This window comes from Prionailurus viverrinus, chromosome C1 (assembly GCF_022837055.1).
Source record: "Prionailurus viverrinus isolate Anna chromosome C1, UM_Priviv_1.0, whole genome shotgun sequence".
In the NCBI taxonomy this organism is placed as follows: Eukaryota; Metazoa; Chordata; class Mammalia; order Carnivora; family Felidae; genus Prionailurus; species Prionailurus viverrinus.
The window spans coordinates 172,988,901-173,016,295 of record NC_062568.1 but is presented as its reverse complement, the minus strand read 5'-3'; the positions used below and the strand labels follow the sequence as shown (position 1 = coordinate 173,016,295).

Below are 27,395 nucleotides of genomic sequence, written 5' to 3'. Positions count from 1 at the left end.
GAGCAAATCACTGAGGACATTGTAGGCTAGGCTATGCCAGCGTGACCATATCCCTTAAACCAGACACTCAAGAATAAAAGACCAGGATACTCTATTCATTATTATGCCAGGACAACAGAAATAATCTGGAACTGTCCCAGGCAAACCAAGTCATATGGTCACCTTACTTGAAGGTGAAGAAGAGCCATTGATGTGGTTACATATCCCACAAGGAATGGGAGGCTAAAACAATTTAGGAGGCTTGGACAAATCTAAATAATAATGTTGACTGGAAGGGAATGAGAGGTGTGGGCCAGTTGCTAGATGAGGATGTACAATTGAATGAATGATTGTTGTTGTTAAATAGGGTAAAGAATTTCAACATGTGTAAATGCTGTTGGGAAAGAGCCAGTAGTCAAAGAAGTTGAAAATTTGGTAGAGTAAGAGATCTAAGGAACAGTGATGGGGTTGGAGCCCTTTTTCCATTATGACAAGTGGAAAGGAAGCAAGAGTAGGTATAGATGCAGGTGAATGTTTGGGTGAGAGGGCATAGCAGGTCTAGAGTTTCTACCTGATGACTGCTTATGTTGTTGTTGGGAGTTCAAGGTAAATAGAGAAGGTTTTAAATAGCTACAGAGGACAATGGGAGAGAGACCAAGGGCAAGGATGCCCTCTGTCATCACTTAGATTCACCGTCATCTGCTCTTCTAGTGGCAGTCTTTAACCACACATGCACTGGCATTCTTAGTCAATGGATAAAGCACGAAAAATAATATAAGGTATAAGAATTGGAGTAGAACAACTAAAACTGTTATTATTTGTAGCAACTTAACAGAAAATTCAAGAGAATTTACAGATTTACTATTAGAATTGATAGATGAATTTAGCAAGATTACTGGATACAAGGTCATTATACAAAATAAACTGTATTTTAATATACTAACAACTAGTAATTAGAAAATGAATTTTTAAAAATAAAGAATATTTACTATAGCATCAAAAACATTAATCACTTAATAAACATTAATGAAAGGTGGACAAGACCTCTACTCAGAAAACTATAAACATTGAAATGTAAAGAGACTTAAATATTTGGCAGTCCCAGTTCATTCCGTCAGAATCCTAGCAAGTTTTTGTGTAACTTGTTCTGCTTATTTAGATTTATAAAGGACCAAGAACACCCACTTCTGATTCCTGCCATCTCAGTCAACCAACAGACCCCCAGTAGAAATGGTGACTTGTTCTCACCTGGTGGCCTAGGGGGACCTGGGCATTGACTGTGGTGCTGATGTTGATTTATAACTTATAAAGGCCAAGAGAAAAAAGGTGGAGGATTTACTTCACCTGATATCCATATGTAAAGACTTCTAAAAGATAACATTGGAGAGAATATTTTCATGGCCTTGAGATTGGGAAAGACTTCTTTTTTTTAAAAATTTTTTTTTTCAACGTTTATTTATTTTTGGGACAGAGAGAGACAGAGCATGAACGGGGGAGGGGCAGAGAGAGAGGGAGACACAGAATTGGAAACAGGCTCCAGGCTCTGAGCCATCAGGCCAGAGCCTGACGCGGGGCTCGAACTCCCGGACCGCGAGATCGTGACCTGGCTGAAGTCGGACGCTTAACCGACTGCGCCACCCAGGTGCCCCGGAAAGACTTCTTAAAACACAGAAAGCCCAATCATAAAGTGTGAAATTAATACATTGTACTACACTAAAATTAGTGTACACTAAGAATTCTTCATGGACATCTTTATGAGAATACAAAGACTAGCAACAGGATGGGAGAAGATACTTGCCTAATTCATAACTAGAGAAGGGTTCATATCCAAGATATGTAAAAAGCTTCTACAGATAATTATAAAATAATCGTCCAGTCTTGTCACTATTTCACAAGAGGATATTCAAATAGCCAAGAAACATGAAAAGATACTTAACCTTATTAGTTATCAGGGAAATGAAATGTATATTAAACCCACTATAAGATAGCACTACTCACCTGCCAGAATGACTAAAGTACAACAATGTTAGTGAAGATGTGGAGCAGTTGAAACTTTTGTAGACCATTGGTTGGAGTATAATTGGCACAGCCACTTTTGAGAATTATTTGACAGTATCTTTTACAACTGGCATGTGCAAGGGTGCCTGGCTGGCTCAGTTGGTAGAGCATGTGACTCTTGATCTCAGGGTCATGAGTTTAAGCCCCATATTGGACATAGAGCCTATTTAAAACAGTGAATAGGGGTGCCTGGGTGGCTCAGTTGGTTGGGCATCTGACTCTTGATTTTGGCTCAGGTAATGGTCCCAGGGTTGTGGTATTCAGCCTCACATCAGGCTCTATGCTGAGCGTGGAGCCACTTGGGATTTTTTTCTCTTTCTCTCCTTCTCTCCCCCATTTTCTCTTTCTGTCCCCCCTCCCTCCCTCTCTCAAACTACAAATAAATAAATAACAATTAAAAAATTAAAAAAATAAAATTAGCATGTAGATATCCTATGACCTAGCAAATTTACTCCTAGATATGTACCTAATAAAAATATAAGCATATGTATAATGAGAGAGATACATAAGAATGCCTTAGCAGCATGATCCTATGAATCAAAAACGGGAGACAACATAAATATCCATCTACAATGGGACTGTAAATAAATTGTGGAAAATCCATACAAAAGAATACTATATATAGCAATAAAAGTGAACAAACTACTGCTATATACAATAACTGTGATGCATTTCACAAGCATTATGTTAAATGAAAGAAGCCAGACACAAAAGAAAGTATATTGCAGAAGTCCGTTTGTATAAAGTTCAAAGACAGACAAAAATAATTTATCATGTTGGAAAGAAAGATAGTATTTACCTTTGGAATGGAGAGTGGGGCTAATGATTAAGAAAGGGTACAAAGGGAACTTCTTTTCACTAAGCTTGTAGGGTTATGATTTATGTATATGTCACCTTTCAATATGAAGTTGTTGTTTTCAAATGATAAAGAATATGTAAAATGCTTATAGTGCCTGGGTCATTGAAAATATTCAGTAACAGGCAGTATTAACTATTTATTGTGATTTATGTCTCTATGATGACAAGATCTAGGACAACACTCACTGTCCAGTAGACTTCTTGCAATTATTAAAATATTCTGTATCTGCACTTAATTTCATAGCCACTAACCGCATGTAGTAGCTATTGAGCACTTGAAATGTGACTGAGTAACTTACTTTAAATTTTAATTAAAATTTAAATACCCATGTGTGACTAATGGCTGTTATATTGGGTAGTGCAGGTGTATTGCCATTGGGAATGAGTGACTGAAGGAGAATGGCAGTGAAGTTTATTTGAGTTGAACAAATCAGGAAACTGGGAGGCCAGATTGTCAAATGAATTGTACATCTGTATGTTGAAGAATGTTCAGGATAATGGCAAGACCCAATTGGACTGGGAGATTGTTAGCTATCTTCCAGTGTCTTCACAGAAGCATTTGGACAGAGGAGAGATAAATTATAATGGGTGACAAAAGACTACTTTCTCCTGTATAGGTTGTCAAAGGGACCTAAGTAGAAATATTTCTGAAGCACAGCTTAGGTAATTAAGGGCCATTGAAGGAGAGTTTCAAGAAGGAACCGGTCAGCAGCAGCAACAGTGCTTTAGACTGGTGGTGTATGACATAACTAGAGAGTACTAAAGCAGTCATTGGAGAACTGTGTGACTGTAGTTTGGTGCAGTGGTGGGAAAGAAGCTAGATTGCAGGAGTGGATGAAAGGTTAAGACATTGTCAATTTTTAAAAAGCTCCTTTGTGAGGGGTGCCTGGGTGACTCAGTCGGTTAAGCATTCGACTTCTGCTCAGGTTATGATCTCATGGCTTGTGAGTTCAAGCCCTACATCAGGCTCTGTGCTGATAGCTCAGAGCCTGGAGTCTGCTTCAGATTCTGTGTCTTCCTCTCTCTCTGCCCCTCACCTGCTCGTGCCTTGTCTCTCTGTCTCAAAAATAAACAATGAACATTAAAAAAAATTAATTCTTGGGGTGGGGGGGGCTCACCTCGGTGGCTCAGTTGGTTAAGCATCTGACTTCCGCTCAGATCATGATCTCATAGTTTGTGAGTTCGAGCCCTGCCTCAGGCTCTGTGGTGATAGCTCAGAGCCTGGAGCCTGCTTCAGATTGTGTGTCTTTCTCTCTCTCTGCTCTTCCCCCACTCACACTGTGTCCCTCTTTCTCTCTCAAAAATAAATAAACATTAAAAAGTTTTTTTAAAAAAAATTTTTGATTCTTGGGGTATCTGGTTGGGTGAGTAGTTAAGCGTCCAACTTCAGCTCAGGTCATGATCTCGAGGTTTGTGAGTTCAAGCCCTGCATCAGGCTCTGTGCTGACAGCTCAGAGCCTGGAGCCTACTTTGGATTCTGTGTCTCCCTTTCTCTGCCCCTTCCCCTCTTGCACTTTGTCTCTCTCTTTCTAAGTTAAGTAAACATTAAAAAGAAAAAAAAAAAACTCCTTTGTGAAAAAGGAGGTTGTAGCTAGGGGGAGATGTGGGGTTTTGCTTTTTTTCATAAATGGTTGGTAATTGAGCATAAGAAAGGACATAAAAAAGTGAAATTAATTGGTGTGTTTAGTTTTTTTCCCCCCAGTGCATGGAAGAAATGTTGGGGCTGTATGTACAGGGCCTTTGTGTGTGGTAAGGAGGAAGGGTCTAGTTGATAACAGTGGAAAGGTTAGTTTCCTAAGTTAGTTAGATTTTGCACAGTCTTGATCGGCATTATGAAGAAATGTTGACTTTATCTCTTAGTTCAGAGACCCAAGGAAGGTTTTAAACATCTTTTTCTCTTGTGAGACTCTGTAGTTTAGAAATATTACTCTAGCAATAGCAAAAGACTGGACTAAAAAGGTAGCCAGACTGAAGGGAGACAGACTGCCTTATCAAGCATGGAGTTATGAGAGCCTGAATTCGGGTGTTGGCAATTCATAGATGGAGAAGAATTGACATATTTGAGATTATGGTTCAAGGGTGGAATGAGCACAACTTATGGGGATGGAATGAAGGAGGACATGTGTAGAACCTAGAGGTTTCCATCTGAGTTGACCAGGTAAATGGTAAATTTACATTAAGGGATCCAAAAGAAAGAACAGACATTTGGGATTGGAGTGATTTATAACAGCTTTGTTGAGATATATTTCACATACAGTGCAATTCACCCATTTAAAGTATACAATTCATTGTTTTTAGTATATTCACATAGTCAAGCAACCATTCCCACAATCAATTTTAGAATGTTTTCATAAAGAAACCCCTATCTGCGGGCCACCAGGGTGGCTCAGTTGGTTGAGTGTCTGACATCAGCTCAGGTCATGATCTCACAGTTTGTGAGTTTAAGCCCCGTATCGGACTCTGTGCTGTCAGTGCAGAGCCCACTTCAGATCTTCTGCTCCCCTCTGCCTGTCTCTCCCCTGCTCATGCTCTCTCTCTCAAAATAAATAAAACATTACAAAAATTAAAAAAAAAAATCCATACCTGTTAGCAGTCACTCCCTATTTTACCCCACTTCTTCCCTTCCCCACAACCCTAGGCAAACTTTAATGTACTGTTTGTCTCTATGAATTTGCCTGTTTTGGACATTTCATATAAATGGAATTATACCTTATGGTCCTTTGTGACTAGCTTCTTTCACTTAGCATGATGTTTTCAAAGTTCATTGATGTAGAGATCATTTTTTGCCTTGTTTTATACTCACCTCTTTGCATGTTTTATCTCCTCCTCTGAAGTATATGTGCCTTGAAGGCAGGGACTGTTGTTACATATTACAGAGCTGTATCTAGCACATATTTTTGTATTTAGTTATGACTTAGCAAATATTTGATACATCTAACTCAGTTAACCAGAAAGATCCAGTCCCACACTTGCTTACCCACTGAAATGTGTCTATATTTGCTGTCATGGAATAAGTAGGTATCCTGCCAGTGGTTCTGGTTCTGACATTCATTCTTTGTGTGACCTTGGGTAAGTCATTATACTCTCGGGAGATACTTTCCTTATCTGAAAATGGGGTAACAATCCTAACCCAATCCAAAACTGAAGAATAAGATAATTCAGGTCAGTGGGGTTTGCGTATAGTTGGGGTATATCCAGATGGCCTCTGAGAAGAGATTTAACAAATGTTTGGCTCTATTACCTAATCCTCTTGTAATAGGAGTAGCCTTTTTTCATGAGATTAGGTATTTTGGCCCCCCGATTCTTTTCAACCCCCATTTTCAAGGTCCTGGTTTTGTCTGTGGCACACTGTTACTTTTGTAACCATCCTGAAGCATTTTGCCTATCTCAGGTTCTCTAGCTTCTCTCTCTGGAATACTTTAGACACTTCTTAAGGACACTGATTATAATGTTACACTCCCTGTTTTGAGTAGCTTCCTGTCTCTTAATTCCTGTTGTCTTCATGAGCTGCTTGAGGTTGAACACAAAAAAAGTTTAAAACCCAGCCTATCCACTTTCTTGGTACAAACAATTTACAAATATGTTCCCTTCCTCCCCTGTCTTTGAAGAGTTGTTCATGCTTTTATTAGAAAACATAGTTTGGATGTGTACTTAAGGGTCATGTACCAAAATAAATAATGTAGTCCTTGACTTCCAAGATCTCATGGCACTTCAGTGGGAGGAGGCAGACATATGAACAGAAAATTACAGCAGAAAGTGGAAAGTGCAGTTGCACAGCCATGTATAAATGAAGGCACACTGGGAAGAATTGATTGGGGTAGTGTTTTAAAGCAAGTGTTACCTGACATTTCTGCACTAAAAAGTGTAACACAAAGCAGCCTGCTGAAGAGGACCTGCATTCTTTGGCCTCACAACAACTGGGTGAGGTGGAGGTTTCTGACCCCCCAATTTTAGAGAGTAGTCCAAAGCTCAGAAAGCCTCAGTGGCTGACTCTGAAACACAGATTCTAGACTCAGCTTCTATGTTTGTCCCCTCCCCCTCACCACAACCATGCCCCTTATGCAAGGATAGAAGGTAGCTATGCAGAGTACTACAGTGCCCTGCCATCCCCTCTCCTTTAGTTCTTCCTCCCTAAGCAAAAATACGGTCTCAGATTCCCCTTTTCTGTGTCTAGCTTACTGCCAGTGTCCTCGGTGCATTAAGCATTCCAGGGCTGTAGCAGTAGTGAATATTGCTGATGTCATTGTTTGCCTTATTGGGATTTTGCTCTTTGTTTCACAGGGAGCTGTGATTGGTATAGACGATGAGGACGACAGCACCTTCACAATAACTGTTGATCAGAAAACCTTCCATTTCCAGGGTGAGCTGAAAGAAGAGATTCTTTCTCTTCACAGTCCCAACTGCTTCTTTCCTTCTCTTTTGGGTTGTTTGCTGGATGACTTGAATGGTTTTGCAACTGATCTGCATGAATGAGTGCACAGGAACGTTCTGGATGAAGTGGTACTGCAGGTTAGGCAGGGATTTGTATCTGCAGTGGATACAGATCTGTTTGAAACGACTGTGGATCTGGCTGCAATTGGAGATTAAAAATTTAAAGGATAAAAATCAGTGAAGGGAGAAAGTAATGGGCTGCTGCTGCTGCTGGCTTGTGTTTACAGAAGGTTGCTGATCTTCTTTATCGAGGAGTATGGTTCTGCCTCTGCATGAAGAGTCTAAAGACTGATTGTGAAGGTTGCAGTGTTTGTCTGTGTAAAACTCAAAATGTAAATTAAATTGAAGCTAATGGCAACCTTTGGCTTAAAGGTTTTGCTTTGCTTCAAGAACTGCAAGTTTGCATTCATTTCATCTGCATTTCTGTGTGTTGTCTGCCAGCCGTCATTTCTCTGCTATTATCCTTTTTATAGTTAATAACACCAATGCCATCTGCCACTGCTATGTTTCGGCATTGCATGCTATGGTTCACCGGTAGAAAGGGTAAGGTACTGTATGATCATTCTCATTTCATCTTGCTTTGAAAACTAAACCAGCAAATAAAAGTCAATTTTAATGATGCATCTTTCATGTATAATGTACCTCTCATCTATTAGGAATGTCTATTAGCTTTGTTACTAATGGTTTTGTCATTTTGCCTATCCAGAGTAACCTCTATTTTATGTTAAAGCATTCCATGGAACTTAGAAATGAGAAGCTTTGGATATGTTAGCAGTTTCTCTGAACTACAAGTGACAATGCACTATGATAGATGCTAGGTGTACCAGTGTAAATAAATATATTAAATAAATTGATAGCTTAAAAATGTTTTGGGTTATGAAGTCAGTGACTTCATTATACAAGATGTTGAGACAGCTATTGTCCTTCCATGCTAGGATAGTATAGTGAAGTTATTTTTCTTCATTGTCTTGTTTAGGAAATTGACACATAGAAATGAAAGATGCAGCTTATATACGATGAAGACAAACCAATATAACTCAATAGTGATACACCTAATCCTTTCAGGAAAAAACATCCTTAAAATATTTACTGTGTTTGGTTATACTCTTTATTCAGAGCTGCTTAACTAATAATCCTTTCTGAAATTTTCCACTGCATTTAACTTTACAAAACATTTTAAATCTTATTATGAAAGCTCGGGGCCTTTATTTTTAGGTTGAATATATAATGCTGCTCATAAACTAAAGTAGATAACACCCCCACACTGAAACTCTTTACTTGAGTGAATATGAATACTTTAATGTGTTTCCAGTAATAGCTGCTGGATGCAGGTGAAGGCTGCAGTATAGAATTTTCTCCTCTGCAGTTATTAAGGAGACACCTCCTTTGGACTTCCAGAAGCTGTATTGTTTGCCTATTTAAAGGAGAGGAGACTCAGACCTCTAGAGTAAGGGTACCTGTACCTTCTAACTTTTAAATTATTTATGTTTGATAGTCCCATATTTCTGTGGTTTGCTTATAAAATAAGCAATTCCTTTAATTCTTTTATTGATATAAATGACAAGTGTAAGTAAGAGTTATATGTATTTTTAAAATGAATTCTTAGCTCTGGGGCTGTCAAACTGATTAGTTTTCTCTACTGTAATAGTAATGGGAGCTTCAGGCAACATGAGATTATCTGGCTTTTGTAAAGAACTCAGCAGGACTCTATATTCTATATATTCTTGGCAGTAATGAGAGTTATTTCACATAGATCCTTACTCAGAAGAAATTCTCTGAAAATTTGATAAAAAGTTCTTAATGTCTGATAGATTCTGTGTTCTTTTTTTTTTTAATTTTTTAATGTTTATTCTTGAGAGAGAGAGAGAGAGAGAGAGAGAGAGAGATGGGGAAGGGCAGAGAGAGAGGGAGACACAGAATCTGAAGCAGGCTCTGAGCTGTCAGCACAGAGCCTGATGCTGGGCTTGGACTCATGGGCCATGAGATCATGACCTAAGCAGAAGTTGGATGCTTAACTGCCTAAGCCACCTAGGCACCCCTGATAGATTCTGTATTCTTGATTAGAATTGAAAACAAGTTTGGCTGATATATATTTGTATATGTTTAAGTGTGTTGAAGTTTTTATTTAATTTACCAGAATTTTTTAAAGCAAATAAAGTGTCAGTTGATGCATCTATAAAGTAAATTTTACTTACTATCAGCTATTAAAGGGAAAGCTAGAATTTGTTGAGATACATTCATTTATTCAACATCCATTTTAAGATCTGGGGTAACAGTATTGAACAAAGCAGATAAAATTCCTTATCTCTTGGGTCATCCATTCTGGTAGAGGAGAAAGCCAATAAGATATAAGTAACATATATATTAGTAAAATACAAATACATAAAACAGTGCTAAGGCCTGGGGAGAAAAAAATAAAGCAGGAAAGGAGAAAATGAAATACAAGTGAGGTTGTATATGTGGGCACGGAGGTGCTGAAATTTGAGAGTGGCCAGGGAAAGACTCATTGAGACAGTGCCCTTTGGTGAAAGACCTGAAGGAAGTGAGGAAACAAACTTTAAGGCCTTATTGGGGTTGGTAATAGGGAGTACATCATGCCTAGGCAGAGGGAATAAGAAGTGCAAAAGAGTGTGCCTGCTATATTTCAGGAGCAGCAGGGAGGCCACCTCTGATTGGAGTGCAAGTAATCATGGGGGAGGGTAGTGGGAAATGAGATCTATGAGGTAACAGAGAAGCTGGTCATGTGAGGCCTCATATGTCAGAGTAAGGATGCTGAATTTTACTGAGAAGCCGTTAGAGGGTTTTGAGAAGAAGAGTCACATGATGTAATTTTTAACAGTATCAGTGTGGCCACTGTGTTGAGAATAAAATGCAGGAGGCAAGGACAGAAGCAGGGAAACTAGTCAGGCTATTGTCATCCAGAGAGGTGATATAGCTCCCACATGGTAACTCAGGGGGTAGGGAGGCAGTGAGAAATAGTTGAATTATGTATGTATGTTTAATCTTTATAGAGGTATAATTAATATATGATAAAATGTACACATTATGAAGTTCAGTGAGTATTGACAAATTTATTACTCATAACTGCTTCCACAATCAAGATATTGAACATTTTTGTCATCCAAAAGATTTCCTTTTTTCTTTCAGTCTCCACTTTCAGCCACTGGCCCCAGGCAACCACTGATCTACTTTCTATCATTATAGATTTTTCTTTTGGAGAGTTTCACACAAATGGAATCACACATTATGTCTCTCTTTTGTCTGGTTTTATTTTAGCTCAGCACAATGTTTTTGTTTTTGTTTTTTAAGTTTTATTTTATTTATAAATTTACATAAATACATTTATGTTTAATATATAATCAGGGGCAGGGGCACAGACAGAGGGAGAGAGGATCCCAGGCAGGTTCCACACTGGCAGCAGGGAGCTCAATGTAGGGCTCAAACTCACGAACCATGAGATCATGACCTGAGCCGAAATCCAGAGTCAGATGCTTAACTGACTGAGCCACCCAGGCACGCCACATAATGTTTTAAATATTCATCCATGTTGTTCCATGTACTGGTAGTTTGTTCCTTTTATATTGTTAAGTAATTGTCATATGATAACTATATTTTAAAGGTTAAACTACAGCATGTGAGATAAAGGAGTCTAGGTTGACACCAAGATTTTTTGACTTGCCACAAGAATGGAGATGCCATTAACTGGGGTGAGGAAGATTGCAAGAGGAACTAGTTTAGAGAGAGGATGTGGGCATCAGGAGCTTATTAGCCTTGGACATGTTTATTAACAAGTTCTAGATGCCTATCAGACATCCAGATGGAGATGTCAAGTAGGCACTTGAAGTGTGGAGTTCAGGAGAGGAGTTCATGCTGAAGAAGTAAATTTGGAAGTCATTGGCATATAGATGGTATTTAGAGCCACAAGAATTTAGGAGTAAGTGTAGAGAGAAAAGAGAGGTCCAAGTAATGAGCCTTCGAACACTCCAACCTTTACTTATAGGGCACAGAGCTTAGGTAGAACTAGCAAAAGAGATTAAAAAGAAGCAATGAAAAAGAAGGAGGAAAACCAGGTGAATGTAGTACCCTGGAAGCCAAGAGACAGTGTTCTAAAAGAGGAGAGCAGAGGCATCAGCAACTGTGTCAGATGCTCCTGATAGATCAAGTAAGTTGAGGGATATGAAGTGATCAGAGGACTTCTAACCATTAGGAATTCACTGATAACCTTGAGAAGAACAATTGTAAGATGGAAGTATAGACAGTGCTTTCACATTCTGCTGAAATTACTGAACTACAGCAGTAGCTGGAGAGGACAATGAGAATAAAAAATTTTTTTTGATAAGAGAAATAATAGCATGTTTTTATGCTGTTAACAGTGATTCAGTAAAAGGGGAAAAATTGATGCAGGAGAGAAAGGGGAGAGTTGCTGGATGAGTGTTATTGAGAACACAAGAGAGGATGGGATCTAATACAGAGCTGAGGCATTGCCTTTCTCTAAGAGCACAGATAGTTCATTCATAATAACAAGAAAGAAAGTCAAGAGTATGGAAATATACATAGGTAGGTTGTTACCTATCACCTTCATTTTCACTATGGTTTAAATCTCTAGCTGCCCTCCACATCCTATATCCTGAAACATCATTTATTTATAATAAAGAGTATTGGTACCAAAAAAAATTTTTTCCCCCAAAACAATAGATTACTTGTTATCACTATGATTCCCAGTTCTGGTAACTTATTATTTAAGAATGTCTCCAATTTTTAAGAGATGCCATAAAATTATCAAAACAAAGTCAATTTAAATTAACTTTGGATTTGAAAAAGAAATACTCTATTATGTTTTTTTTTTCTTTAGGTAATCATTGAAATTACAGTTCTAGCATGTTAGAGCTTTAAAAAGGTTTAAAAACTACAACTTCATTCTGTCCTTTGTCAGAGATTAAAAATAGTTGCCAATTTATCTTTACAAGGTGGCTCTTTTTTCTTTTGAACAAGGGCAAAAAATGATTCCCTTTCCTATCAGTCAGCCAAACTTGTTTGCATATAGATTCTCTCATAGACAGTGGATGGAAAGTAGTTTTGGTATAGACTGGCTGTTGAATTCAAACATTAATTGTGTATATAGTATGTGTAACTCCCTGTTTTCAGAATTGAGAATATACTGGTAAATAAGACTTGGGCCATGATGTCAAGGAGTTTGTAAAGAAGTAATTGTAATGTAATGTGAAATATGCTGTAGAGGTAGAAATATGTATAAGACACTGAAATAATGAAGAGACAAAAAAGGCAGTCACTCATTGTTTCACAGAAGAGCAGGGTTTTTTGTTACCAAGTAATTATTTTTATAATAAAGTATTTAATGTAAAAATTAAAAGGTTCCTGTAACCAGACGCTGCTTCCTTCTGCTTCCTCCTTACCTTCTCTCCGTGGTACTTCTGAAGATTGGACAAGTTTGTTAGGCTGAGGGATGTTGTAGCATGTGCAGAGGTATGGAAATATGATGCTGCCACTGTGTTCAGAGAACTATGAAGGTTGGTACTGTTAGAACAATGGGAAGATGAGGCTGTAGATATAGGCAGAAGCTTACATCTAAAATAAAGAGGTTATATTTTATCCTGAGGTCAGTGAAGAACCAGTGAAGCAGAGTTTTAAGCAGAGAAGAGACAGAGTGAGACATGGGCTTTAGTTGATTAGCTGTGATTGTTGATAAGCGCCTGAATGGGAAAGCGGTAGTAATGGGGAAGGAGAAGAGGAAATAGATTTGAGATTTTTAGGAGGTGCATCTGTAGAAACTGGTGACTGCTGGGAAATGGGAAGTGAGAAAATGATTGTAGTAAAGGTGACATTCTTGGCTTGGCATACTGTTTGGATTTGTCAACATCTGAGGTAGAGAAACTAGGGGAACAGAGATGGTAAGGGACTTATGTCTGTGGGACACATAGGTATAGATGGGGATGGCAACTGGATCTGAGTCTGGGCTGAAGATGGAGATTGGTGCTTATCAGCACATTGCTAGTAAGTAGAACTAGCAGTTGAAAAATTGAATGTCTAAGAGCTAGGCAGATAAATAAATGAGTGAAGAGTAAAGCTAACTGAAGACTTTAGCAATTTGGAAAACTCATGCCCTGTTGGAAGTTAGTTGCTATTCCAGACAGTTGTAGGCTTTTGCTAATGCTTGTCCAGTGTTGCCAGATTGTCCAGTTTTTCAAGAGAAGCCAGAATCCAATTTTTTGTGTGTGTGTGGGTAGGAGTTTGCGTATGTGTGTGTTAGATCTCCAAATTAAACAATAACAACAAACTATGTAGGCCAATGAAATGCATCTGTGGCTAGATAAAACCTCTCTGTATTTTCAGTCTCTGATTAAAACCATAGAATAGTCATTAGGAACCTTCTGGGAGATCTGAAGGAGAAGAAAGCTGAGGGGGCACCTGGGTGGCTCAGTTGGTTAAGCATCCAACTCTTGACTTCAGCTCAGGTCATGATCTCACGGTTCGTGAGTTTGAGCACTGCATCAGACTCTGCCCTGACAACACAGAGCCTGCTTGGGATTCTGTCTCTTTATTTCTAATCCTCCCCTGCTTGCTCTGTATCTCTCTCTTAATAAATAAAAATAAACTTAAAAAAGGAGAGAGCTGAGGACCAAACCTGGGAGCACACTAGAGTGGAACCATCAATAGGCTCAAAAGAATGATCAGAGAGATTGGGATGAAAGCTATTACTCTGAACCTATGCCAGTACTGTATTTATTAGTTGCATGTCAGCAGTTCATATGACTCAACCTAATGATAGAAGACTAGATAGTCTGTAGTTCACACTAATAATTAGAAAAATACCCAGTTATTTAAATTTTACCTTCAAATAACACTGAGTCTATTTAATGCTTTTTTTTAGATAAACTATGAATTCAATTCTTTTAATAGTTATTGGAATATTCAGATTGTATATTCCATCTTAGGTGAGTTTTTTTTTTTTATTTATGTTGAGGTGTTTTTTTTATTTATTTTTTTTTTTTAATTTTTTTTTTTCAACGTTTATTTATTTTTGGGACAGAGAGAGACAGAGCATGAACGGGCGAGGGGCAGAGAGAGAGGGAGACACAGAAACGGAAACAGGCTCCAGGCTCTGAGCCATCAGCCCAGAGCCTGACGCGGGGCTCGAACTCACGGACCGCGAGATCGTGACCTGGCTGAAGTCGGACGCTTAACTGACTACGCCACCCAGGCGCCCCGAGGTGTTTTTTTTAATTTTTATTTTTTTTAAATTTACATCCAAATTAGTTAGCATATAGTGCAACAATGATTTCAGGAGTTGAATCCTAGTGCCTCTTACCCATTTAGCCCATCCCCCCTCCTACACCCCCTCCAGTAACCCTCTGTTTATTCTCCATATTTATGAGTCTCTTCTGTTTTGTCCCCCTCCCTGTTTTTATATTATTTTTGTTTCCCTTCCCTATGTTCATCATTCTGTCTCTCAAAATCCTCATATGAGTGAAGTCATATGATTTTTGTCTTTCTCTAATTTCACTTAACATAATACCCTCCAGTTCCATCCACGTAGTTGCAAATGGCAAGATTTCATTCTTTTTGCTTGCCGAATAATACTCCATAGTATATATATACCACATATTCTTTATCCATTCATCCATCGAGGGACATTTGGGCTCTTTCCATACTTTGGCTATTGTTGATAATGCTGCTATAAACATTGGGGTGCATGTGTCCCTCTGAAACAGCACACCCGTATCCCATGGATAAATGCCTAGTAGTGTAATTGCTGGGTCATAGGGCAGTTCTATTTTGAGCTTTTCGAGGAACCTCCATACTATTTTCCAGAGTGGCTGCACCAGCTTGCATTCCCATTATTTAATGCTTTAATATGTATATGTATATATATACATATGTATATATATGTGCATATATATATAATGGTATATAATATAATGATATATAATGACATATATAATGACATATATATATATGATGATTTACAATGTTACTGTTAGCGTTTTGGGATAATAATGATAGCTACATTTATTGGATGTTTATTTTATGCCAACACTGTTCAGAGTTTACTTCCTTTAACTCAGTTCTCATGACCTTAGGTACTAATACTGTTTTTATTTTACAGATAAAGAAACTGAGGGCCACAGACACATAGGTTTTGTAAGGCAGAACTGTTACTTGAACACAACAGTTGTGCTCTAGATCTGTTCTCTTAACTGCTACAAAAAAGTTATTGTAGAGATTTGTAACTAGTTTATAATTAATTTTTATAATTTTATCAGGAAAGGAATTAATGTAAAATATAAGGAACTTTTAATTTACAGCGCAGTTTAATGCAATTAAAAATTTTTGTGATGTTAGTGTTCTATATGTTCCATTACTTAGTATAAATAGTATAGTAGTGATGGTGGTAACAAGTACCACTATTACTAGTACTAAATATCTAGGATATTATTATCATGAACCAGGCACAGTGTTCAACAGGCACTGTACATTACTTCCGTAGTTCCTAAACTCCACAACAACAAACATAATTTTAGAGTTAGAGAAGCTGAGTTTTAGAGAAGCTAAGAGTCCAGGATTGGTAGATTAGCGCTCAGGTCTCTCTAGATAAGGTCTCTCTAGTTCTTGAAGTGTGCTACCAGACCAGCAAGATTAACATCACCTGGGAACATGTAAGAAACATAATCTCTGGCCTGACCCCAGACTTGCTGAATCAGAAACTCTGGGAATGGGCCCTGTGTAGTGATTCTGATGCACCCTGAAGTTTGAGAGCCATTGGTCTGGATTCTGTGGTTTTACATGTTATTCCAGTTTACTCTCCTAACAGCCCTACACATTAGATGGAATATCTCCAATTTATATATGAGTGAAACGAGACACAAAGAGTCAAGTGATTTGGCTTTGTTCTTAGATTGTCTCTTACTGTGTCCTAACCTACTAGGGGTGTTTGTTTTGCCTTAAGCAAACCTGGTGTGTGAAAAATCTAAATTTTTTAAAGATGTGATTAGGTCTTCATAAAATCCTTTACTTTCAAAGACTTTACTGAAGACCCCATTTAGACAGTATGTTCTCCAAAATTATTTCAAGTATGAAATTGGTTTGCAAATTTATTTGGATGTATTTTTAAAGCAATGCAAGTTGCATAAGACCAAATACATTTTTTAGACATAAAAAATGTCTAAATTAGAAGAATCTTCAGGAATTGTATCTTAGTGGAAGTCATCTGTGCTTGGGCTGATAGCTGACCTTTTCAACTCAGTCCATTAGAGCTTGCAGAATTACTACAAATCAGCCCAGTGGTGAAAGAAAGTGTTTAATTCAGGAAAGCTATATTGATCAAGTGTATTAGGGCATCATTGCCCCTACTGCATTAACATTTGTCAGTGCAGCATGATACATCCTCATCATTAATCATTTAGAAGAACAGACAGTACATCATCAGAGTAACCTTGGTTGCAGGCTTAAGTGTCTTCTGCTTAAAAATAATCATCTTGGGATGCCTGGGTAGCTCAGTTGGTTAGGCCTCTGACTTCAGCTCAGGTCATGATCTCACAGTTCTGGAGTTCGAGCCCTGCATGGGGCTCTCTGCTGTCATCAGCAAAAGGGCAGTGGGGTGGGGGTTGGCGTGGGGAGAGTGCGTCACTTGGGATCCTCTGTCTCCCCTCTGTCTTTGCCTCTCCCCTGCTCACCTGTGCTCTCGCTCTCAAAAATAAATAAACATTAAAGAAAATAATCATCTGAAGGGTGCCTGGGTGACTCAGTTGGTTAAGTGTCCACTCTTGACTTCAGCTCAGATCACGATCTCTCACTGTTGTGAGATTGAATCATGTGTGTGCTCTCTTTCTCTCTCAAAAAAAATCATCTCAGCCTTCTTATTATTAGTAAACAGATTCCATTATCTTGTGTTCATTAATGACTTTTTAAAAAATTTCCCTTTGTAGTTATATATTTTTGATATGTACATGATAACCTCTCCTTGAAACCAAATAAATAACAATTTAAAGGCTTTGTGTAAAGGTAGTAAATCAACATAATTCTTTGTTTTGATAATTTTTTTAAAGTTTATTTTTATTTATTTTGAAAGAGAGGTAGAGAGCAAGCGGGGGAGGGGCAGAGAACGAGGGAGACAGAATATCAAGCAGCCTCCATGCATTCAGCGCAGAGCCTGATGTGGTCCTCTAACTGACAAACTGTGAAATCATGACCTGAGCTGAAGTCAGACGCTCAACTGACTGTGCCACCCAGGCACCCTTGGTATTATCATTTTTAAAAATTTTTATTTAAAAAAATTTTTTTAATGTTTATTTATTATTGTGAGACACAGAGAGAGCATGAGCATGGGAGGGGCAGAAACAGGAGGAGACACAGAATTTGAAGCAGTCTCCAGGCTCTGAGCTGTCAGCACAGCCCAGTGTGGAGCTTGAACCCACAAACTTCGAGATCATGACCTGAGCCCAAGTCAGACACCCAACCGACTGAGCCACCCAGGCGCCCCCCTGGTAATACCATTTTAAAAGAATATCAACCCAGTGGCCCTTCTCAAAAGTGTTTTTTAATGTGTTTATTTCTTGTTTGGTAACTCATTAATTCCTTTGTCCATTTTGTTGTTGTTGGTGTGCTCATCTTTTTCTCATATTCTTTTTTGAAAGAGAATAGAAAACAGTTTCATTCATTAACCCTACTGTCTGAGAAATTGCTAATAGACATTGTCATCTTTTTTACCCAGTTTGGAACATGACTTGGTAAGGTGTTAGTGTGAAGAGTATATAAAGACATGTAAAGGAAATCATTTCCTTACTTTAGTACATAATGTGTGCTTGAAAATCTGCATGAAAGTAAACCATGTGAGTTGCACAAAGATTTGCAGGGTAGAAGGGGGATATATTCCTACCACTTACTACAGAGTCCGTAATGACACCTTGCCTCTTAGACATAGTATTTATTCATAAGATGTATTCGTACATTTTATTTCCTTTTCTTCAAAAATAGCCATATAGGCAGTAGACCAAAGTCTTATTGCCAAAGTCTAATAAGTGTTCCACTGATGATAAAAATTTACTGTTTTCAGCATGCCCAATGATTACTCAATTATATTATGTTTATAAAATTTTATTATCATTCCTATTGACACTTAATTTTTCTATTTTTCTTCTAATTAAAAGAAGGGTAGACTAGAATGCCAAATATATTAACGTGGTTGCATGAGCATTGCTCTTCAAGTGGAGATGGTGATGCTGCAAGAATTAAATTGTTGCATGGCAGACTTTGCACATAGTAGTGGCACAAAATGTCCATTTGTTGCTTGATATAAGAAAATTCAGATTTTCCTCTGAAGAGTTGGTCTACAAGAAAGTGTAGATTATATGAAACGTGAATAAGCAAATACTGCTTATATAAAATGTAATGTCATACCTCAAGAAATTTGGGGAACTCAACAGTAATTTGAGGGACAATTACACATTAATTTTTATGTACTTGTTAGTTAATAGTTCAAGGAAGGGAGGGATAATGATAGATTTTCCATGGTTTTCAAACTTTTAATGAAAGCATTTTACAAATGCAATCTTGTTTAAAAGCCTAAATGGGAGATAGAAAAAAGTAGAGCTGCTCTGGTTGAAATAAGAGGGATGGAAGGCTTAGAGCTCTGCCACAGGCAGCTCCTGGGCACTTTTTTGAGAAAATACCAGTATTTAAATTTATTTCTTTCCTCTATTCATGTATTTGTTCATTTTTATGGTCAACAAATATTTGAGTGCTTATTGTATGCTAGGCACTAGGCTAGTTTCTGAGTATAAAGTAGTGAGCAAAGCAAAGTGCTTATCCTCAAGGATCTCACATTTTGAAAATCATTATAGAGGAGGTTTTCTGGTTGCAGTTTCATATAGTTCTCTGATTCCAGGTTAAATATCCCTCAGTTAAGCTCTGTATTCTGGTAATGCCTGGACTGCACTTGTTTTACTTTTAGGTAACTAACTAGCTGATGAATTCTAAGAAAATGCTCATTCTGCCAAGGTCATCTTTGTCTTTTCAACCTCCTTAATTAACTCCACATGCAGTTTATGAACATTCATTCTCATGATTATAATGTTTTAATCAATGTACTCCATGCATAACAGTCCAGCATATAAATTGAAGTTGTAGTTCATCATTGCATTTTCTTATTATTAAATTTGGATATTAAGAATTTCTTAATATTAAAATTGAGATACCTAAAAGAGTTTGACTAATATCCCAGAAAAAATAATTAGAATTCAGAAAACTGTAAAGAGCTGCATTTTTGCTGGATTGCCAGCTTTAATGAGGACATCTGTTTTGGGTGACTAATAGAAGGAATCAGAGTATCATATGAGAGAGAATTGAGCTGAGCCCTTGCATGTGGGTGATTTAAGTCAAGTGGTGAACAGATATCAATGAGTTTTTTTTGTGTTTTTTTTTTAAATATTGGGGAGGATGATTGGATACCTTTTCTGGTTAAGGTGATTATATTTAAATTTTTTTTTTACATTTATTTATTTATTTTTGAGAGACAGAGACAGAGCACAAGTGGGGGAAGGGCAAAGAGAGAGAGAGAGAGAGAGAGAGAGAGAGAGAGAATCCAAAGCGGCTCCAGGCTCTGAGCTGTGAGCACAGAACCTAATGCGGGGCTCAGACTCAGAAACCATGAGATCATGACCTGAGCTGAAGTCAGACGCTTAACTGATGGAGTCACCCAGGCACCCCAAGGTGATTATATTTTAGAAGTGACCCTCAGATGAATAAAAGAAGGAAGTGGAGAGGAAACAAACACTTCATCTGAGGTTGCAGATAACGTGCTAGGCACTGTAATCCTCCTATGTACATGCTTATGATATTTTTATTATCATTTTATATATACAGAAACAGACTTGGAAGGACTTTTTATCCAAGGTAACATGTATAAGAAGTGGCCGAGTCTGGATTCAAATACATGCTATTTTCATTACATAGTGCTGCTTGTTCATGCCTTTCCTCTCTGTTACTCTTAGCCACATTGACTTCTCTTTTCACCATGCCGTAGCCTCTTTGCAGCTCTAGCTTCACTGCTGTTTTCTCTTCCTCAATACAGCATACTTCCTAACTCTGATAGTAGTTAGTGTTTTCATACTATTAGGTGGTTTGATTGTCAGAATTTCTCCTGTACTTAGTGTATCATTGTCACTGGGCAGGGGCCCAGCAAGTGCAAGGGAACAGGGACACTGGTCAGAAGAGAGTGGTGTGAGTCATGGCATGAAGCATGAGGTGAGTAATCTGTTTCCAGGTATGAGGGAGCCTGGAAAACTGGACAGAGAAAGAGCCAGGAATATTCCCTTTAAGGATTTAAAGGGTAGAGAGTCAAATAATTTTATTCTTGTTCTGAGTGCAGAGTTCTCTTAATAGTCAACCGAGGGAGCATCCCACTTGTTCTCATGTTTATTTCTCCTTTGCAGAGGAAGTCCTGCTACTTAAGAAGCCTAATGTGGAGCAGGAGGTCACCAGCAAAATGAGGAGGGCAATATAAACCTTCAGAATTGTTGTGAGATTAGAGAAAATGCATATAAATACTCAACATGATGTCTGGCAAATAGCAGGGCTCAAAAATTAGTGGCTGTTGCTATTGTTATTTTCTATTTTGCCTCATTTTGCTGATGGTCATACTGCTGTTTCTGGGATTCTCTTTTCTCTTTTTTGTAGCCTAGGGTTTGGGCTAGAGGTAACCCAAATTAGGTTCTTGAAAATGCCACACACTGAGCACAATACCAGGATGCAGCGCTCATTCCTTGCTAATTCAGGGAGCTCTCAGTTATTAAATTGAGAAGCCAGAATGACTACTGGGAATATTTATTAGAAAGGCAATGATGAGGATAGCAGCTGGGTACAGGTTCTGTACCAAAGGTTTACATGCATTTTCGCATTTAACCTTTTTAATGCCGAGAGACCACTATGAGGAAACTGAGGCATAGAATGCTAAATCATTTATCCAGGGTACACAGTTTAGAACAATAATTATAGTATAATGTAAATGTGATAGAGCATATGGAATGGTAGAAAAGAGAACTAGTGGAGTCAGCGAAGCATCACAGAAGAGACTATTTTGATGCAGATTTTGAAGGATGAAAAGATGGGATAGGCAGAGCTTAGAAGCCCAAAAAAAAAAAAAAGAACTTTTACCAAACTTCAGAGAAAGGAGAAACACATTCCAGGTCCAGGGAAAATATGTACAAAAGCTTGGAAGTATAAAAAAGGATAACTTGTTTGAGAAATGTAAGGAGTGTAGCATGTTTTAGAATAGATGGCAATTGAGGGGAAGGAGATATGAGTTCAGTCTGGAACTAAAATAGATCCTCAAACGTCTCATGGGGGCACCTGGCTGGCTCAGTCAGTGGAGCATGTGACTCTTGATCTCAGGGTTGTGAGTTCTAGCCCCATGTTGGGGCTAGAGATTACTTAAAAAAAAAAAAGTGTCATGTATTGGAATGATAAATTAAAACATTGTCTCTATAAATTAGTGAGAGGCATTGGTATTTTAACCAGGGAAATGTCATTATCACATATATGGCTTTGAAAAAACACTGGGAGCCGTTTGCAGGACGCTCTGGGGAGAAGTGAGATTGGAGTCAGGGTGCCCAGTTTGGAGCTTACTGCAGATGCTTTGGTGAAAGGTGATGAGGGCTTGAATAAAGGCCTTTGTGAAATATCCCCAGAGGGGATAAATGCAGAAGATGTATGACAGAATTTGGCGACTAACTGCATGTTAGAGGGTAAGGAAAAAGAAGTTCAGAATTATCCCCAGCTTTCTGACAGGGTAATGGGAGGATGGTGGCACCATCCTTTGAGGTGTGTCTTTTTCACTGCTCTGTCACCAGTGCCTACTGCTATGGACATGTATGCCCTGAATTTTATTTTATTGGATGAAAGTGTAATTTTGGAATATATCAGGGTTAAGTGCAGTTGTTAAGGAAAAATATGTGAAGTTATCCCACTGAAGGAAGCTTTGGAGCTTCAGATTTCTGAGAAAACAATCTTCATTTAAAAAGAGTCACAAGACCAGTGACTTCAGCTTGAAAAGAAGTACTCAGATATGTTGGAGCAATGTTTGACTTTTACTTGCACAGGGTATGTCCTGATTTGTTAATGGAAAGACCATGAGTAGAATATAACTATTTGAAGTATATGCATTGCTTCTTGACGATGTTTTCTCTGTACAGGTTTGTAGCCATCTTGCAGAACTTTTGAATATGAATCAAATGGAGTCCTTTTCTTTTAGGAATGTGCATTTTTAGGTAAATGAGGTAAATCAAGGTAATTCCATAAATACAATGTATAGCTGAGTTTTAGTAATGTGGACAGGATGGATAATGGTGGACAGGGAGAAGCAAATCTGAAGTATAGGCTATCTGGAAAGAAATGCCTTTTTCTAGTTTTATGTACAGACACCAGAACCAAGCTAACATTGTTGTCTGATGTTTTTTTTAGCATGTTAGATCATCATTAAGAATTTGTTTTAATGTTATTTACGCTTTGTACTTAGTGAATTGTTTTAAGCATAGTGACTTGGTATAAATTGTTACAAGTCCTAAATTATGGGGAGGGCTGAATCAATAACATTTTACTATATCTAGATTGTATTTTACAAGATAAAGTTAAAGCTTATGGAATGTCTTAGTTTATACTGCAGTCTTGGTCTGGAAATATATGTTTTCCTAAAGAATGGTGAAGATAGTGTATTAATAGCTTATAGCTAAATATAGAGAAAGAGGGAAGTAGCTTATTGGTATCTCTCTGCCTGAGCAAAATTCCTTGGAGAGCTACCAGGGTGGGGGTGGGGGGCACAAAGAGTGAAGCTTTTAGAAAAGTTGTTCACTAGGAATATTGTAAGATTATAATGCAGATGCCTCTATTGTACTTTATACCCTAAGGATATATTTGCATATTTTTTAAGTCTTAAAGGGCTTCACTACCCACAGTTTGCAGGAATAACATCTATTTTCAAAAAACTCTTGAAGCATTTTATTTAAAGTAACATAAATCAATCAACTCTGCATCAACTGACTCTTCCTTTCACAAAGGATTTCTCTGTAGCATGCAATGTTTGACAACATTTTATCCACAGAAAATTTTTAATTTTAATGTTTATTTTTATTTTTGAAAGAGAGAGAGAGAGAGAGACAGACAGACAGACAGACAGACAGAGTGTGAGGAGGGGAGGAGCTGAGAGAGAGGGAAACACAGAATCTGAAGCAGGCTCCAGGCTCTGAGCTGTCATGACCTGAGCCAAAGTTGGACGCTTAACCAACTAAGCCACCCAGATGCCCCTTATTTTTTTTAATGTTTATTTTTGAGAGAGAGAGAGACAGAGACATACAGACAGAACATTATCAGGGGAGTCACAGAGAGAGGGGGGAGACACAAAATCCGAAATAGGCTCCAGGCTCTGCACTGTCAGCAGAGAGCCTAATACGGGCTTGATCTCATGAACTACAAGATCTTGATCCAAATTGAAGATGGACACTCAACTGACTGAGCCACCTGGGCACCCTAAAGCCATCCTATTCTTAACATTCCCCCCACCCCCTGCCCAGTATTATAAATCTTTAAGATTGAAAACTCAAATCCTAATTTTTCTTTATTATTTTTTATTTTAGAGGAAGAGAGTATGAGTGGAGGAGAGGGGCAGAAGGGGAAAGAGAGAGATTGAGAGAGAAAAAAAAGCCCAAGCAGGCTCTATGCTCAATGCAGAGCCCAACGTGTGGCTTGATCCCATGACTCTGGGATCATGCCCTGAGCTGAAATCAAGAGTCAGACACTCAACTGACTGAGCCACCCAGGTGCCCCTCAAATCTGAATTTTTCTCAAATTTAAGATAAAGGAATACCCCTTTACTAAAACCTGGAGTGAAAGTGGTTAGGAAACATCTGCTGGAGCTAAAATTATTAGGATATATTTACATATAAATTTGGTGAGGATTTTCATTTACCAGGGATAAGTTGACTTAGAAGCATGTAATTGTAGAATGATTTGAAAAAAACCCATTAATCTGCATTTGATTTTCATTGTCTGTTTTGACTGAATCAAAGATATCCAGTTGCCCAATACAATGCTGACTCTGTCGAGGAGAAGCATAGTATTGCTTCAGATAGTCAAAGCAGAATTTGTAGGGATGAGAGAAACCCTTTTGTAAATATTTGCTTATGTTTTATTCATCAGTCTGGAGACTTCAGCTAAAACTATTCCTAGATCTTTGAGGGAGTCAATTGTGGCAGCTTTAAAGGATACTGAACAGAAATAATGATTTAAGGAAATCCAACCTATTTTTAGATTTCATATATAAAAACCATGAAATCAACAATGAAATCAATGGATCATTACTCCTCATTCAGCAAATATTTATTGAACACTTGTTTGCCTGGGATGATTCTCAGGGTTTGGGTTACATCCATAAATAAAACAAAGATCCTTGCTTTTGTGGAGCTTACATTCCTATGGCAGGAGATGGACTGTAAATAAACACACACACACATGCATGCATGTTAGAAGGAGTAAATACAATGGAGAAAAGATAAAGCAGCATACAGGGAATTGGCCATGCTGGTTTGGGGAGCCATGCTTTGGTATATACTAGTGAGGAGACTTCATTGAAAATGTATCATTTGAGAAGATGACAAATTATCATTTGTCCTATAAATATTTATTAGTTGCCAAGAACATGTTATGCTTTGAGAATTAAGAAAATATGCATCTGACTCCATCCCAAACTTCAGTGTATACACGGTTGAGCAAGAAGAGGAAAAAATCGGGGTGCCTGGGTGGCTCAGTTGAGCGTCCAACTCTTGCTCAGGGCATGATCTCATGGTTCGTGGGTTTGAGCCCTGCGTTGGGCTCTGTGCTGACAGCTCAGAGGCTGGAGCCTGCTTTGGATTCTTTGTCTCCCTCTCTCTCTCTGCCCCTCCCCCACTCACACTCTGTCTCTCCCTGCCTCTCAGAAATAAATAAAAATGTTAAAAAACATTTTAAGAGGAAAAAATGTAAACAAAAAAGCATTATACTGTTATAGATGCTTTGATAGAAACACACATAGACTTTTCCTTAATTGGATCTCACCATTGCTCTTATTATGGTAAGCAGTTTATTTAAACTATGGCTCTTAAACCTGAATATCAAAACATTGGCTTGGGTTATTTTAGATTTAGAGTTAACGTGAATTGGTTTTTCTCTCTACACACCTCTTTCTTATTTTCTTTTAAAAAGAGACCCTCTGACTACCCAGCCTGTCCAAACTTGTTACAAATTACAGTCAGTGGCACTTGGAACCACCTGATTATCTAAGTGGATTGTTTTCATTCAGCATCAGTCCAGTCATTCATTCTGTACCCATGCACAAATACATAATGAGTATCTATAAAATGTGCAAGGCACTTTGGTAGGTGGTAGAAATACAACTAGTAAGACAAACCTTTGCTTTCTAGGAGCTTACATTTTAGTGGAGGAAGCAATCAATATGTAATTAATAGGATGTTTATATATTATACACCAGTGGTTCTCAAACTTTTTGGTCTCAAGACCACTTTACAAACTTATTGAGTACACCAAAGAGCTTTTGTTTATGTAGGTGATATAGATATAGATATAGATATAGATATAGATATAGATATAGATATATAGGTATAGATATTTACCAGGTTAGAAATTAAAACTGAGGGCTTTAAAAAATTATTTATGTATTCACTTAAAATATCAATAACCCATTTTACTAATAACATTTTATGAGAAAATAACCGGTTTCCCAAACAAAAGAGAAATAGTGAGAAGAATGACATTGTTTTACATTTTTGTAAATCTTTTTGATGTCTGGCTTAAAAGATAGTTGGATTCTCATACCTGTTTCTACATTCAATCTTGTGACATGTCTTGGTTGAAGTATATGAAGAAAATAGTGTCTCATACAGATACATAGTTGGAAAAGAGAGGAATATTTTAATAGCCTTTTTAGATAATTGTGAATGATACTTCATCAAAACTTGACAAGTGGTAGTTTCTTAAAGGTTAGTTGCCATGTGGAATCTGAACCCATAACAATGAAATTTACATATGAAAAACTGTATTACGTTAAAATCCATTGGTTTGTCTGGCACTTTGGATGGATCTTTTTACCCTAGGTATGATTTTGTAACATCATGCATTTGTCATATGTGGATCTTACAATTATTGACACATACCATTAAGTGACATAATCACATTTGTTGATATTGCCCTAAACTCTTCAGAAAAGGCTTTAAGTATTGAGAATCTGTCACTAACATGGTGGCTGGCAAATACAGGTTTCCTAAAATTCTAATATTTGCTTGAAACTCTGGATTTTATAATTGACAACATAAACTGCAAGTTTTCCCAGAAATGACAGGCTCATTTCCATCATTGTCAGGGAAACGTCTGCCAAATACCCCAGTTTGAATACTACAGCTTGTCAGTTCTTTTAAGTAAAAATGCTGTTCCATGAGAAAAGTGCCACTTAGTTCATAACTCAGTTACATAAGTACTTTTCCTTGAGATAATCATTGTACTTTGGTAAGCAGATGTGCTTACGCCTAGTTCCTGTTTGTTACGTAGACTATTATAAAGCATATATTTTATGCTTTATATGGTTGAGATTTAATAATGTTTACTTGCTTCTTCAAGGGCATTCTTTTTTTTTTTATGTTTATTTTTGAGAGAGGGAGAGAAACAGAGTATGAGTGGGGGAAGGGCAGAGAGAGAGGGAGACACAATCCAAAGTAGGATCCAGGCTCCAACTCAGAGCTCAACACAGAGCCCAACTCAGGGCTCGAACCCATGAACCACAAAATCATGACCTGAGCCAGTCAGATGCTTAACCAATCGAGCCATCCAGGCACCCCTTCAAGGGCATTCTTAAGTGAAACAGGAATTGTTTTCTTACAAGTGCATGGTGGTAAAAAATACGACTACCAATTCAGTTTGGTGCTACCATTCATGCTAAGGTGCCAGCAGTTTTATCACCATTGCTCTTGCACCATTAGTGCAAAAGTCAACACAGTGAAAAATGCAGATAGCCT

The 27,395-nt window shown here is 37.9% G+C and overlaps 1 protein-coding gene across 3 annotated transcripts in view; it reads left to right on the top strand.

The window, feature by feature from the left end:
• Nucleotides 1-27,395, top strand: part of OSBPL9 (oxysterol binding protein like 9) — a 186,576-nt gene that overhangs the window by 61,100 nt on the left and 98,081 nt on the right. For 2 of the 3 annotated variants that reach the window (XM_047872192.1, XM_047872191.1), the window contains exon 3: nt 7,177-7,255. The exons of the other annotated variant lie outside the window; for it this stretch is intronic. In XM_047872192.1, the coding sequence (XP_047728148.1) occupies nt 7,177-7,255 (79 nt within the window). The remainder of the gene's footprint in view (nt 1-7,176; nt 7,256-27,395) is intronic. 3 annotated transcript variants of the gene reach the window in all.